A 15,757-nucleotide genomic window follows, 5' to 3' on the forward strand; every position below is an offset into this window, starting at 1 on the left:
TGCATCTTGCCATTTTCATGTGGCTATGATTATGTTGTGAAATGATAAGCAATTACAAAATTAGTTTCTGTTTGAGTGATCACACTTTGCCTGCCAAATTTTCTCAAAATTAATTTTCCTACATACAAATGCCTCAATTACATGGGCGTAAATCCTTACGTAATACCTATTGTTCAGGGGGGGGATGAAAAGATCATCCCCCCCCCCCCTGAACAATAGGTATTACGAAAGGATTTTCGCCCATGCTCACTTATGTACATGTCATTGAAGAAGTGTGAGTGGGTTTCTGTAACCTACCGGTATATGTATAACACTTTTATTCAAATTATAAATATCCACACCACCTATTCTAAAGCCGTTTAAAAATGTAGATACCAGTGGAAAAAGATTTCTTTAGTTTTCAACCTTGTCTGAATTTGTGGAATTTTGTACAATTATCAAATATTTATGGACTCTTTGTTTTATCCTTCACTCAGGTTCTTGAAGGATGATCTTCCAAGATTGAAGGATGCTTTGTTAATCCCTGACATAGTAAAGTGCAAGAACGGATTAATCGTCAATGGCCTGGAGGGGCTGTGCATTTTGTTGGCCCGATATGCTTACCCGTGTCGGTATTGTGACGTGATGAAGACATTTTCAAAATCTGTACCACAGTTGAGCCTGATCTGCGCATCCATGACAGAGCTCATCCATGACAACTGCCATCATCTGTTGGAGAATCTGGACCAAGAGTGGCTGTCACCAGTAAATCTTAGCAGATATGCCACAGCAGTCTACCGTAAGGGCGCAGCTATACAGAACTGTTGGGGTTTCGTAGACGGGACTGTTCGACCAATCTGCAGACCCAAAGAATACCAAAGGGTTATGTACAATGGCCACAAGCGCCTCCATGCTCTGAAGTTCCAGTCCGTCGTTGCAGCTATTGGGCTAATAGCCAATTTGTTTGGCCCTGTTGAAGGCAGAAGGCACGACTGCTTCATGTTGAGGGAGTCTGGACAGAACTGGAGCAGAGATCCTTCGACCCAAAGGGCAACATATTATGTATATATGGCGATCCTGCATATCTTCTCCGGGCTCATCTCCAGGCACCCTTTAAAGGGAACAACTTGACTGAAACACAATCATCAATAAGCAGTGTAAGGATTTCTGTGGAGTGGTTGCTCGGAGATATCATTAGCTACTTCAAGTTTGTTGACTTTAAGAAGTCCCAAAAAGCTGGCCTGTCAGCATGCGGCAGAATGTATACTGTTTGCACTCTCCTAACAAATGCCCATACCTGTCTGTATGGTAACTCTACATCAAAGTATTTTGAAGTAGACCCTCCAACATTGGAGGAATATTTTCAAGTTGCGGCTTGATTTTGATAAGCTTGATTTGTGCATGAGGCAGAGTTTTACTCTCAATTGTTTATATATATGCTTTTTATTCCTTCCATCTGTTGACAGGCCTACATGTATATTGCGGCAAGTCAACCTCAGAAAACAAACCTGAAATTACCTTTTATTCTTCTTCTAAACTATGGCATTGCAACTGATTGTTTCCTTTCATTACACACTTCTGTCCTCTGCTGTTCTTTCTCGCATACATTTGTTATACTGTAATGTATTATTTTTTAAACCATGCCATCCAATACTTGTACATTTATTAGACTATGTTATATGATATTTTATGCTGTTCAGTTTATATTTGTCTCATGCCTGTGGTGGCCAAATTCAAGAAGAATATAGGGGAATGACCTGCTTTTTGTGAAGTGTCCGATTTTGTTATCAAGGATTCGTTCAAGAATAGTAGTTTTATGTTCTTATGACATTTCTAGCCTTTTTACCAATGTACCTCTGGTTGAAGCAATCGATGGATTGGATCCGCCACTGTGTAGTGAATCAATATTATAGACCATAGTTCATGTAACAGTATATGAACATGATATCCATGTTGCATTGGTTGAAAAATTGAAGAAATTCTTTTAAGTAAAGCTTTGAAAGAGTACTAAATAAAACAGAAATTGTTCTAGTAGGGCACTAAATTAATTGCATAAAAATCTTCAACAGATGATTTCATCTGTAATAGAAGATGTTTTTAGGCGCAACCTCATGAAAGACCTGGTATATGAATTAAGTGCTTTTTTTTTAATGGATATAATTTTTCCCCAAAACTGTCAGTTTTGAGATTGCGTATTTGTTTTTGCTTTGTTTTGTTTTTTATTTTTTTATTCCGGTTATCTTGAGTAGGCCTATGTGAATTAATTAAATTTCCTTGATTCACTTTTTTTTTTTGCTTTGCTTTGTTCTGCTTTGCTTCACTCCTTTTGTACTGAAATAATATAACATGCAAGGTAATACAGCTATTTGCAATCCTATGAATGTGGTGTACATTTTATTGGTATCTTGATGTAAATAATTTTTTTTTTTATTTAATTCTGTGAAGGAAAAAAAAAAGAGTCCTTAGATATGATAAGTCAAAAATTTGATTCCTGTTGCCATTTTTTGTAAGGTTATATTTATATTACATTATAATGTTTTCTCATACTTTTCCCTCCAGATCACAAAAGCTTCCAGAAAACCACCAAAGGCAAGGAACTCAGACGTTGGAAAAGCAGAAATGGAAGCCACGCCAGAGTTACCCAAGTCATCCAGCATATATACAGATTACTCCTACTCTACACTACAAAGTCCTAGAGCAGTAAAAAGGAAGCTAGATGGAGCTGTAGACCAAATTGATCATCTCCAGAAGAAGGTGAAGACCCTGCAGCAAAAGTCGCGTAGATTGGGAAAGAAAGTCACAGATCTGCAGGAGGTTGTGGACACATTGAGGGACAAAAACATGCTTTCAGCGAATGGGGCAGAAATCCTTTCAAAGACTTTTTCGGATGTCCAAGCAGATATAATGAAAAGGATGGTGGCAGATAAGTCTAGTGGGAAACTAAGTAGGAAAGCATAACCCCCAGCGCTGAGAGCCTTTGCACTAACTTTGAACTTGTATAGTGCAAAAGCATACAGATACGTGAGAAAATGTTTCAACTTTGCCCTACCCCATCCATCAGTTATCAGGCAGTGGTACTCTGGAGTAAAATGGGAACCAGGGTTCACCGAGGAGTCGTTTTCTGCTCTGAGGCTGAAGGTAGAACAAGCCAAGGACAAAGGTAATGAAGTTGTCTGTGCCCTCATGATGGATGAGATGGCCATCAAGAAACATATTGAATGGGACGGCTCAAAGTTTCACGGATATGTAGACGTAGGCGTCGATATTCAAGATGACACAACTCCGCCTGCTCATGATGCTCTCGTTCTGATGGTTGTGGCTCTGAACAGCAATTGGAAGCTTCCGGTCAGGTATTTCCTTGTGAACGGTTTGTCTGGAGCAGAAAGGGCCAACCTTGTCCAGCAATGCCTGACACGTCTCCATGATGTCGGCGTCAACTGTGTCTCACTGACATGTGACGGTCCATCCTGCTAGAAATTCTTAATTCTTATTTTCAAATGTTGGCAGGTATGTTATCAGTGTCTGTAATATGGTGTAATATTGAAGCCCTAAAAAAATTGCGCTTCAAAATGATCATGAAGTGCCTCAAAAAAGTAAAAATCTTTGAGGGACCGGTTTTACCAAACTCATTTTCTCCAATAGACTGTAATGTTAAAAAAAATGAAATTTTGATTTCCATTCATAAATACCTTGATAATCAGACAGGCCATCGGGCTCGTAAAAGTCATGGGATTCCTGATTGACCTAAAGGTTTATACGGTAATTATGATTGCAGCATGAGCTAAATCCAGGGTTTTGTTTAAGAATCTGAGGCAATGTTACTGAGTCACTTTAATAAAGGGCAAGCATAACCAATTTTCAAGTTGTATTGAATTTCAAATAGAGAAAAATTAAACAAACATAAGAATGAAAGTTTCATCAAAATCAGACAAAAAATAAGAAAGTTATGAAATTTCAGAGTTTAGCATAATATCCTAATATCATTCCTCTTTGATTCAGCGTACGGGCAGATCCCAACTGGTTTCCAGAACAATGTCATAGTGCAGTAGAAATGGAGTACCTCTCCCTCTCATAGACGTAATGCAAGTCCAGATTAAAACAAATTTTAACTGATCACATAAAAGTAACAAAAGGTAATCAAATCATGTATCATCATACTTTTTATATTAGTGTAAGAAATGAATGCTTTCGACTAATTCCTTTACAGCAAAGATTCCTTTACAGCAAAGATTCCAACTGGTTCCAGATCTCATCTGGTAGATGAACTGACAATGTATCTTTCTCTTGTTTAACGATACAAGGCATCAACTGGATACAAAAGCGCTTCTTTATGATCTCACCACCTAAGAATGACTAATGTAGTTCACATCATACTTTCACATTTGTACAGGAATTAGATGCCTTCAAATTGTTCCTTTTAAGCATACTTCCCAACTGGCGTCCAGGTCCCATCTCGTAGGTGAACGGAAACGGCGTTCCTTTCCCTCTCTCGTAGATGCAATGCATGGTCTGTTCCCACAACACTGGCTCCACAACCTGCTTCTTGAGTTGCTTGCGGATGTGCGCTGGACCGCCGTACGGTTTACCGTCCACGTTGGAGTGGATGCAGATGACTGGTGTTTCTATGGTAACTGCATTCAGAGCTTTTGAAATGGGCTGCTGAGCGCTGGACATGAGGGATGTATGGAAGGCACCGCTGACCGGGATGGGCTTGACCGCTCGTAGGTAGAATGACTTGGACTCCTCCTTGATGAAGGAAAGAGCCTGGGGAAAGGGTTGAAAAAGAAATAACAACTTGTTAATAAAGTCAACCCTGGTGTTGCGACCACCTGTCTACAAAGATGACATTTTTTTCTCCCTTGAAAATGGTTTCTCATTGTAACATGTACGAAAGGAACCTGTACATAAAGACAAACTGTCTGTAAAGACCACTATCCCTTGGTAGTCTTTATAGATGGGCTTCACTACATCATACTTTTCATCCTTTCAGAACCATATCATGTACCATCAGCCATTTACCCAATGGAAGATACAGTAAGTTACATACCGGTACTATTTTCACTGATTTCAGGCTGGTATTACACAACTTTCCCAAGTAAGAACATCCTTCCATCAATTTCTTTTTCTTTCAAGGAAAAAAAACCCTCATATTATCAGCATGTTGTATTAAAATCAGAAATATATTCTGCGATCATACACTGACTTGAGAAAAAGAAAATTACCAGTGAGCAGAACCGATTCTTAACGTTTCTTATAAAGTACAAAGGTAAAAAACCTAGGGTATTTGTTCTGTATTGTGAAAGTTTAACACTTCATAATTTCGATCTCACCCACAAACAAGGAATTTTTGTTCCCAATGAAATTCCACTTTTTTTTTCTTCTTCAATTTCTATGAGGTTCAATAAAATCAAAACAATACAAAGATTGTATTATTGCATATCTAATTACCCAAACATCCTCTTTTCAGTCTCTCAAGATGCAAGATAAGTCCATGGACTGATTGAATACATCTGCCTTCTTTGTGGACTTCAGCAAAATCAAATGCACACAGTTAGAGGATGAATAAATCCAATTTTGTTTCCACTTCCAAGTGACTCTTAGCAGTCAATCTTTGGCGTTTAAAATTTTAGGCATTCATAAGTTAAGAGTCCTATAAGAGATGTCGCACCAGCAAAAGGGTACTTTCTTTCAGTCAAAGGGAAATTAATTATTGGAATGACCTTTCTGCTGACATTGTTGAGGCATCATCGGTCAATGTTTTTAAGTCCAAACCCAATGACCGCTGGAAACAGAAGTGTAACAAGTTTGAACCTTAGTTGTTAGAACTTAATTTTCACCCTGCGTAAGAATTGATTTGATGAGCTTTACATGATCAGGAACCGACCTATTGAATGGCCCCCTACAAGTCTTAAAGGGATTGGGTATCTTTGCCTCAGATTCTAAACAAAATCCTGGATTTAGCTCTGAATGCTGCAATCATAATTATAAACCTTTAGGTCAGTCAGTCCCATGACTTTCACAAGCCATTCGCCTGGCTGATTATCAAGATATTTATGATTGGAAATCGTAATTCCAAAAACCAGAAAACGTTTTTTATAACACTACAGTCTATTGGGAGAAATGAGTATGGTAAAACCGGTCACTCAAAGATTTTTAATTTTTTGAGGTACCTCATGATCATTTTGAAGCGCCATTTTTTTTAGGGCTTCAATATAACACCATATCACAGACACTGATAACACGTAGGACCATGCATCTCAGATTTAACATTGTTAAACGACGCCTTTAAGACTTTATATGGGTGTCATCATAGGCAATTCAGGTAATAATCACCTCTGTGTGTCCTGCCAGCACTCTAGCATCGGGGTAGAGATAGTTGGCTACCCGGCACACAGGATGAGTGATGCCATGGCGATTCCTGCAGTGGTTCTCGGCTTCCTTGCAAACATACTTGTACCTTGCCTTCTTCCCTCCCATGACTGATATCATCCCACTGGAGACGGCCTCGGAGGCACGCTGCATCGCTTCCGCTCGTACCTTGATCAGGTATATGGCTGGTAGAGTGAAAAGGGTAAAAAAAAAGGAGAGAAAAGAAAATGAGTGAAATTTCTAAATAGTCCTAGACCTGATTGGTGACATTTCTTTTAAGGGAAATGGGCTGTTAAGACAAATAAGACTATTCTTTTCTTTTATTTTCAAGCTCACTAGTTTGTGTTAGGGTAAGGACTATCCTGAGAATGGGCTGAGAGAGTCAGGGAACCAATAGGATGTGGTACTACAAGAGTAGAACATGACTACTAAAATAGTTTTTAATGTAAATGCTAAGACAAATAAAACTCTTCTATTCTTTTATTTTCCAAGCACACTGGTTCGTATTAAGGGTAGGACTAGCTTGAGAATGGGCTGGGGGCCGATCTAGGATGTTGTACTACAAGAGTAAACCACAATGCCATAAATACTAAAACAGTTTTTAATGTAAATGCTAACATTTTAATCACGTTTGCGTTTTCATAAATGAGTATAACAAATTTACCTTTTCAACAAAAATCATGTTTGTTTGTTTGTTTGTTTGATTGATTTTATTTCTGCGTTCAAAAATATACAAATTCAAAGTCAAAGTACAAAATTTCGAACAATAACAAATACAATGAATACAATGTTTACAAAAGTAATTAAATGAAAAATCATGTACAATTATATCATTCGATAAACATGTACGAAGCATACAATAACATAAGAAATATGAAATATTTTCAATAAATTAGAGAGGTAATTCGGAACGCAGGAGACCATCATCGTGAGCGGTTAGGCTGGAGATGGATGGTGGCCTCGTAAAAAGAATTGGCGACATAACTCTCTTCGAAAAACTGAGTGATCAAGAGGGTGCGGTGCAAGTGCAGGTGCAGTGAGCAGTTGCATGATAAAGAATAAATAAGTCACAGTTTTGTTATACTAATTTAGAGAGGGGGAGCATATGATTGTATTATTTGTCGTTTAAGTGTAGCTTTTAAGGAGTAGATGGTTGAACAAGACTTTATGTTGTCGGGTAAATCATTCCAAATGTCCGGGCCAGAATGTCTAACAGATTTGTGTGTTATTGATAATTTGGGGTTTGTAAGATGGAAGTTTCCAGATATGCGAGTAGAGTATGAATGAACGGAATTATTAAACCTAAACATGTTATCAAAGGATGGTGGAAGCAGATTATTAATGTACTTAAACATAATAACTGCTACTTGAGTAGTGTTCAGATCGAAATTTTTTAGTGTTTTAAGTTTATAGAATAAAGGATCAGTGTGAGCTAAAAAATGCGAACCTGTACAAATACGTACGGCTTTCTTTTGCAGTTTGAAAATAGAATTGATTTTTGTTGAACCACAATTTGCCCATACACTATTACAATATGTTATATAAGGGAGAACTAGCGAATTATATAGTAGGAATAAGGTTGCATGGGGTAGAAGAAACTTTAACTTGGAGATTATTCCAATACTTTTGGAAATGCACATTGTAACTTGGTGTAAATGATCATTCCAAGTCAAGGTTTCATCTATAAGAACACCCAAAAACTTGGAATTAGTTTTCTTCTCTAGTAGCATACCATCGATTTTAATATATATAGGTGTTTCTGTATTATGAGAATGATGTTTAAAATACATGAAATGAGTCTTTTTTGTATTAAGTGAAAGTTTATTGGATTTAAACCAATCTGATACTTTGTTAATTTCATAATTCAAAGTATTGTTTAACGAATTAAGGTCTTTATGGGAATAAAAGATATTTGTATCATCGGCAAATAAGATAAAAGAAAGAAGGGGGGATGTATTGATAATATCATTTACGTAAAGAAGAAATAACAGTGGACCTAAGATGGAGCCTTGAGGAATACCGCATTGAATTAAAAGAGGATCAGAATCATAACTATTAAATGTAACATATTGTCTTCTGTTTGTTAAATAATCTTTAAACCATAAGAGTGGCTGACCCCGAATTCCGTAATGACTGAGTTTGGAGAGTAGTAGAATAGCGTGATTGAGCGTATCAAATGCTTTACTCAAGTCACAGAATATACCTATAACATGCTCCTTGTTAGCTATGGCACTTGTAATTTTGTCATAAATTTGAATTAATGCTAAGTCAGTTGAGTAATTTTTTCTGAAGCCATATTAATTTGAATTGAGTATTTTGTGTTTAGTGATAAATTTGTGTAGCCTATTATGAACGATCTTTTCTAAGACTTTGGATATACTTGGGTGTAGGGAAATTGGACGATAGTTACTAATTTCGTGAGGATCATCTTTTTTGAGAATGGGGTTGACTTTAGCTAGTTTTAATAGATCAGGGAAAACACCTTGCGATAACGAGTGATTAAATATGTGAGTTAAATGCTTTGCAAGTGGATACATTATTTCTTTTAGGAGAGACATACTTATTTTATCAAAACCGTGCGATTTTGAGTTGTTAAGAGATTGGGTAATGTTAATAATTTCGCTAGGATTTGTCGGATTTTTAAAAAGAGAGACTCTTGGTTTTGATTGGAAAGATAGTCTTTAAAGTGAGCGTGAGTTCTATTAATTTTGCTGGCGAGTTCAGGGCCGATATTCGTAAAAAATGAGTTAAATGAATTTGCATGAAGACTAGGATCATGTATTTTAGTGCCTTTTAATGTGATATTATCCGTGGGTGGGGGATTCGTTTTTTTTCCCATTACCTCTTTGATAATTTTCCAAGTTGCAGTTGTGTTTGAACTGGCCTTTTCTACGGGATGTACGGATAAGTTTTGTTAATTTGTTTCGATAAATTTTATATGTGTTTAGGTTAGTGTCAGTTGGATTGTGTAAATGTAATTTGTAGAGGCGATTGCGTGTTTGTATTGATTTCAATAAACCTTTCGTTATCCAAGGATTCCTGGGTTTATTTCGCTTATTACTCATTTTGCCTAAAGGAATATTCTTTTCATAATAATATTGCAATTTGTTACTAAAATGTTTGTATGCAGTATTGACATCCAATCCATTGACATGTAATTCACATTCCAATCTATACATGGTTGTTAATTTTTTTAATAAGGCGATGTGAAAGCAGTTTTAATTTTGTTATGTTTTGAGAAGAGACAATAGAAGGTACCAGTATGTGAATGGTTTGTTAAAGTGAAAAAATTGACAGGTTGATGGATTTTCCTGCCCCATTTGTCATGATCAATGAACTGAAATTTATCTTTATTTTTGTTAAAGGGAAATGTGTAAACATCTGTTTTTTTATTTTTCAAATCCTATGATATACCCCAACAAATTGTTAGTAATACCACACACTAATATTCTAAAAGTTGTGTCAAAGGCTTTACAGTTGACTTATTTACCATCTTGGAAGGAGATAGATCCACCAAACACCAGAGCAGCAAACTCTCCTACACTGAATCCTGCCGTGGCTACACAGTTCTCTATTGCCTAAAAGTAATAAGGTAAACATAGTAAGAGAAAATGTATATATTGTAAAGTGGTAAGGACAAAAACATCTAAACATACTCAAAAATTATTTAATTGAATAATTTTATTTAGATATGAATTTTGCAACACATAAAATAGAAAGAAAACCTCAACAATGAACACAGTTGCAAGGAAAGAGAGCTGTCACTGCAAACAAATGAATAATATGGGATAACAGATGAAATACAAATATTAATGGCAAGATTGGTCAGAATTTTATGAAAGGATCTTATAAGATCTTTTAAAGTATGTGAAAAATTGATTTGTCTTGATCTATGTTTCTTGAGAATATGACATATCAAAGCTTATATCTAAAAGTATTCACCAAAGGCCCTTATTCACCCAATCCACCTTTCATTCTTGACTTACAAAAAAAAATCCAAGGGGCATGAATAATTTAGTTGTTATGTTCAGAAATGCAGAACATCTGGTTTAAATTTTGGTGAATAGCATTCTTTCACTTAGGAAAAGAAGTTACTACCAACTTCAAAATGAAGATAATACAATTTTGTGTTTAACAAAATGATATTAGGTTTGATTAACAACATTATTTTTTTGTAAATAGATCACTCTTTTATGGCTGTCTACAATCTAGAAGAGGTAGAATATCTTTTCAGATATTGGTAGTGAGATTAAGTTTCATGATCGTGATTTGACACAACAGTTGGACATCCTCACAATATACATGTTAGGCTTATATCCTTCTACAATAAAATTACAAGAAAGCAAGTTTACCTTTGGTTGTTCATCTTTGAGTTTCTCTACAGCAGCTAGTGATGTGACCACCACAGCAGGCTGACAGTGTATGGTTCGATTGAGTTCTTCAACGGGTCCGTTCAGACATAATGCAAGTAGATCATACCTGGTAGCCAAATTGTAATAAAATGTATGAAAATGTACATTAGACATTTAGCATTCAAGGGGCAAATTTCTTGTTACTCCAAGCATGGTGGACATAACACGGGCCCATTCATACATATGATAAATTAAACATGCAAAAATGCTTTAATTTTCTTGCAATCCTATTAGTGTAAATTTGATGTTTATGCTGGATTTTAAAAAAAAAGATACAACTCAAACACAGATACTGTTATTGAAAAATTCAATGACATTTTTAAAAAGAAATCTTAATTTTGATACATCTTCATTTATGTAACTTTTATCCAAGCTATGTCTTCTACTTTCATATTTGGGCAAATGTTTATAACAGATTGAACTAAAATTGGACACATTTAAAGTTTCACTTATAATAATAAACAACTAGAACCTGAAATCAAATGTAATATGATCGTTATGACTATATAGTTGATTAATAAAATAAAAAATGTAAAAATAAGAAAACAGTTGACCGTGTAGCTTTTCATACCCAAGAATTTCAGATGCAACCGCAAACATATCTTCCACGTTTGGATACTTGAGCAAGTCTCTCCCCATTCCGACAAACTGAGAGCCTTGGCCTGGAAACAGAAGAACAGATGTCTCAGCAGGATCGATCCTAGGCTTACTGGGCTGCTGTTTCCTCTCACCGGGACTAGTCCCTAGGTCACCATCAAAGTCAAACTCATCTGGAATCTTCTTGTCACTCTTGGCTTCATCAAGTAATGTTCTTACCGATGCCTGTCTCTCCTTCGAAGCAGCTACCTCTTCGTCAGCCTCTCTGCTGCCCTCTGTAGAGGATGGTACATCAGCATCATCCTTTTTTCCACTTGTTGTATCACGATGTGAAGACGAGATGGAAAATTGATTTGAAGGTTGAACCCAGCCAATGCTAGAGCTCTGGTTGATTGAGAGACAGTCATTGTGTGTAATAGATAGTGATCTGTTGTGTCCGCAGAGCCGTTGATGAAAGTGACAATCTCCAACATTCTTCGGTCCATTGATAGATAATCGTCTGGAAGGCAATGATACACTATTCAAGCTGTGCTTTCTAACGGAAGTTAAAGTCCTTGTCAATGTGTGGCTACATCTGACGATAGGCTTCTGACCTAAGATGTGTCTTGATGTATGGTATTGCAAACACAAAACTGACCTCAAGAGGGTTATCTTGTCCATTGTACTCCAACAGTTAACAAATTCTGAATGAGGAGAGATAAAAAAGAAAAAAGGATAAAGTACAATTGAAAAATAATAACTGTTGGTATATGTTATTGGGGTTGACCACTACATCTAGTCATACAATCTTCATTGTGAATGTGAGACATCTGCAGATGCAATTTAAGTTTAAGACTTATAGGTCCCATTATATATTACACTCCAGGCAATTTTTTTTACACATTCCCTTGAACATTTAATTTAAAAAAAAGTTTTTACAACATAAATATAATGGGAATATACACACAATTTTACTTACAATGTCAATGGTTTAGTTAAGAATGACAAATCTTTGGGAGCTAGAGTGCTTTTACACCGCCACTGGGCGTGCTTCATTACATCGCACGAACTGGTGTCCTAATTACCACTCCTTAGACTCTACATATAACATGCTTGTGATGGAATGAAACACACCAGACGGCCGGGTCCTAGTACAAAGTACATTAGTGCCTTTCTTTGACAGAAGCCTAAAGGCCATTAAAAAAACTTTATGTTTTCGCGTCTGCGTCCTGCCTAGCCTTAAGGGCTCCCTTGAAATGTTTTTTTATATTATTCAAGGGAGCCTTAATTTGCTCCCAGAGGGTCCCGTGGAGAGGTAGGTAAACAACATCTCAAATGTGTCCAAAATCACATTTTCCCGCACCCGACCAATATTGGACAGTGGCTTTGATGAATTTTATGTTAGTTGTAATCGTAATTACATCCTGAATTTAAAAATCGAAGGTAAAAATAAGGAAATGATAGCAATTTTCTTACCAGACCGATACAGCTCAGCTCCCTTTTCATGTGTACCATGTGAATTCACAATCTCTACACAATGGTGATGACCTCTGACTGGCACTTCGTAAATGTGCCGCTTCCGTATAATGCGCTGAATAACACTCATACAGCGCATTATACGGAAGCAGCACAATCACGGAAGTGCCACTCAGAGGTCATCACCAAATTAAGGCTCCCTTGAATAATATTATAAAAAACATTTCAAGGGAGCCCTTAAGGCTAGTCCTGCCGCTTCCTTTTTGGGGCCGCGCGCCTGTTTTTTCTTTTTTCCCCCTATTATTCCAAACAATGCGAGTAGCAGAAGCACAGATATTGAACCTTTTATTGGTGTTAAATCCCCATTAAATCACAGCGAAAAGTATAAGTAATAAGTGAAGTTCCAAATTTAATAATAAAGTGAACAAATAACATAACTCGAGGCATAGCAGCTTGCAGTGTCGAGTGCAGTGTAAATGCAAAATCAGTTCCCAAATATATTCCACACATGTGCACATACACCATTCTCAACACAAGGGACCGATAAGAACATTTTCTATATTTCTTCCGAAATAAACCGAGCTAATAAAAAACATATTGTACAATATCAAATGTTCAGATTATTTTTGTCCTCTGTTGTAAATTACTATTATATATTCTGGTACATATAAGCTCACCTATGAGGAGAAAAACGAGGTAAAATGTCAGAAACCTTGTGGCCTACACGACAGATCAGCATGCAGCAGACATAATGCGAAAGATTGGACACTACCATTGAGTCATGGGGATTAGAATGAACGCTGTAAAATTTAGAAGAATATTTTCTCATTCGACATACCTATTGAAGGAATATTGTAATCTTTAATTAAAGGAAAGAAAATATTCATATAGATTAAATGGTAATAGATTAATTAAATAAAATCTCTTTCGAGGCAATGATAATCCATTCCAAACACAACATTTATTTATTTTAATTATCCCTCATTCTCATGTATTACCCCTACATAAAATGTAGTCGTCCATTAGCTGCCAAGCATTGTAGTGTAATGTTTCCCTATGCATTTCGTGCCCATGCACATGCACTGTCAGTGTGCACATGAGATAATAGATCGCAAACTCTAGCTTCAAGCTCGCCCAACTGTCGGCGGGGGTCTTCTTATCACACCTCGCTCGACTGCCGCCCACCGACGACTTCAGTGGTGGTGCATATGCTCCATATTACAGTGTTTAGACAATACACGCATGCCGATGATCCAGGCCAACGTCGAGATGAAGATGGCTGCAGCAGGAGTTGCTAAGTCGGGTTTGTTAGAGGTTCTTGTCCGTGATCAATGGTGTCGAATCCTTGCCGCACTCGACGAGGAGGCCTTGACGATCAGCCTCGAGGACGGGCACGACATCAACGGCGTAAGCAATGGAAATAACGACGGCGGAAACAAGACGAATTCGTCGTCTGCGGGATCGGGAGGAGGCAGCAACAACTCCAATCGTAACAACGATTCTATTCGCTATTCAGATTACATGCATAATCTGCAAGGAAGTGATACCATTCCAGACTCCATCGCGAACCAGAAGAGGATCATTAGGGTTGTCAAGCAAGAGGTCGGAGGATTGGGGATAAGCATCAAAGGAGGCAAGGAGAACAAGATGCCCATCATCATCAGTAAGATCTTTAAGGGTCTTGCAGCGGATCAAACGGAATCTTTGTACGTAGGTGATGCGATCCTGTCAGTGAATGGGGAGGATCTTCGAGATGCTTCTCATGATGAGGCGGTCAGATTGCTCAAAAGATCAGGCAAAGAAGTCACTCTTGAAGGTAAGGTCATGTCAGATGATTTACTAATTTAAGATGTTCCCATGTAATAAGTAATATTCATTTTTATTTGTAATGTTATGCACTTTTTTGTTCCAATGGTTCCATTTGTTTGTCTGGGTGTATCATTTCTTTACAACTTGATGAAGGTCCTTATTTGTTTGAGTTTAATATGTATTGTGTTCACTACATCATAATGTTGACAGGTCACCAAGTTTTCTTTACCATGTCATATTAATTTCTACATGTGTTTCTCGTTCTTACAATCATTTGATCATCACATGTGTCCATTTGATTAATTTGACATCACATTTCAATGACATTTCATGTTTTTAGATGTATCATGTATGTATACCGGTACATGTAGGTCTATGTTCATGAATTCATATGGTTGATTAACTATATCCTGCAGCTTCACAAAACCTTGCTCCATACTCTGTATCACTGAAGTTGCCAATAGACCGGTTTATGGTTATTTCCTGGGGACCTATCAAGAAAGTGTCCAATAACCTTGTCATAAATAAATGAAGTGCATTACTTGGAATCTTTTCTGCATACATTACTTGTTGCTATGTCGGGCAAGCTTTTGGGTCGTCAAGATCAACCTTTCTTTAAACAGTACGCATACAATTAATTGTGTCAGTAAATGGGTCTATTGCTTGTATTGGCTCATATTTAAAATAAAAAGCCGAAAACCTACATTGCAATTATTGTTAACCCATCGACACTTGGCGATAATGACTGAAAACAATAAATTAGGCTGATAGTGCATTGTAAAACCAAATGTTATAACACCCATTAACAACAAAATGTATGTTACAATGCAGTCTTCCATTCCAAAGTTCATGGCTATGTTTATTCTTCATTGTCGCTTGGAATGTGAGAATGTACTTGAACTTCACTCTGATCAAAGTAAAATGCATCCCATAAAATCTGGTATGGTTAATAATCTAGCAAGCGTTTATTATCATGTCAAAATGATTATTTTCTTATTTGTTTTGTTTTTCATATTAAAAGAACCCTTCACAGATCAATTGTCAAATGGTCTTCTCACAAGGCAATTCTGAGTTTGAAAGTATCATATTTTGTTTAGCTCGAAGCACACATTTAGAGAAGCTTTGTATCCTCCAGG

The 15,757-nt window shown here is 36.9% G+C and overlaps 1 protein-coding gene and 1 pseudogene across 1 annotated transcript; one reads left to right on the forward strand and one right to left on the reverse strand.

Moving 5' to 3' along the window:
* Positions 1-4,210: 4,210 nt before the first annotated feature.
* Positions 4,211-13,579, reverse strand: LOC592878 (malonyl-CoA-acyl carrier protein transacylase, mitochondrial-like). Its single transcript, XM_030975999.1, has 6 exons — positions 13,490-13,579; positions 11,332-12,040; positions 10,701-10,827; positions 9,839-9,926; positions 6,313-6,533; positions 4,211-4,743 (listed from the first exon to the last, which is right to left on the reverse strand). Exons 2-6 carry the CDS (start codon positions 12,015-12,017, stop codon positions 4,348-4,350), a joined length of 1,518 nt encoding a protein of 505 aa, XP_030831859.1. The 5' UTR covers positions 12,018-12,040; positions 13,490-13,579; the 3' UTR covers positions 4,211-4,347.
* A 266-nt stretch (positions 13,580-13,845) lies between these two features.
* Positions 13,846-15,202, forward strand: LOC115920372 (annotated as a pseudogene).
* The last annotated feature ends 555 nt before the right edge of the window (positions 15,203-15,757 follow it).

The sequence above is a fragment of the Strongylocentrotus purpuratus genome, unplaced genomic scaffold (assembly GCF_000002235.5).
Source record: "Strongylocentrotus purpuratus isolate Spur 01 unplaced genomic scaffold, Spur_5.0 spur5_scaffold_8, whole genome shotgun sequence".
Taxonomy (NCBI): Eukaryota; Metazoa; Echinodermata; class Echinoidea; order Camarodonta; family Strongylocentrotidae; genus Strongylocentrotus; species Strongylocentrotus purpuratus.

What these genes read in the sequence shown, in the direction of transcription:
- LOC592878 (XM_030975999.1), bottom strand. Translation starts at nt 12,017, where the DNA reads ATGGACAAGATAACCCTCTTGAGGTCAGTTTTGTGTTTGCAATACCAT. An exon ending in TCAAAGATGAACAACCAAAG is followed by an intron (nt 9,927 to 10,700) that starts GTAAACTTGCTT and finishes TATTACTTTTAG; the next exon opens with GCAATAGAGAACTGTGTAGC. An exon ending in TGCTGGCAGGACACACAGAG is followed by an intron (nt 4,744 to 6,312) that starts GTGATTATTACC and finishes CCCTTTCCCCAG; the next exon opens with GCTCTTTCCTTCATCAAGGA.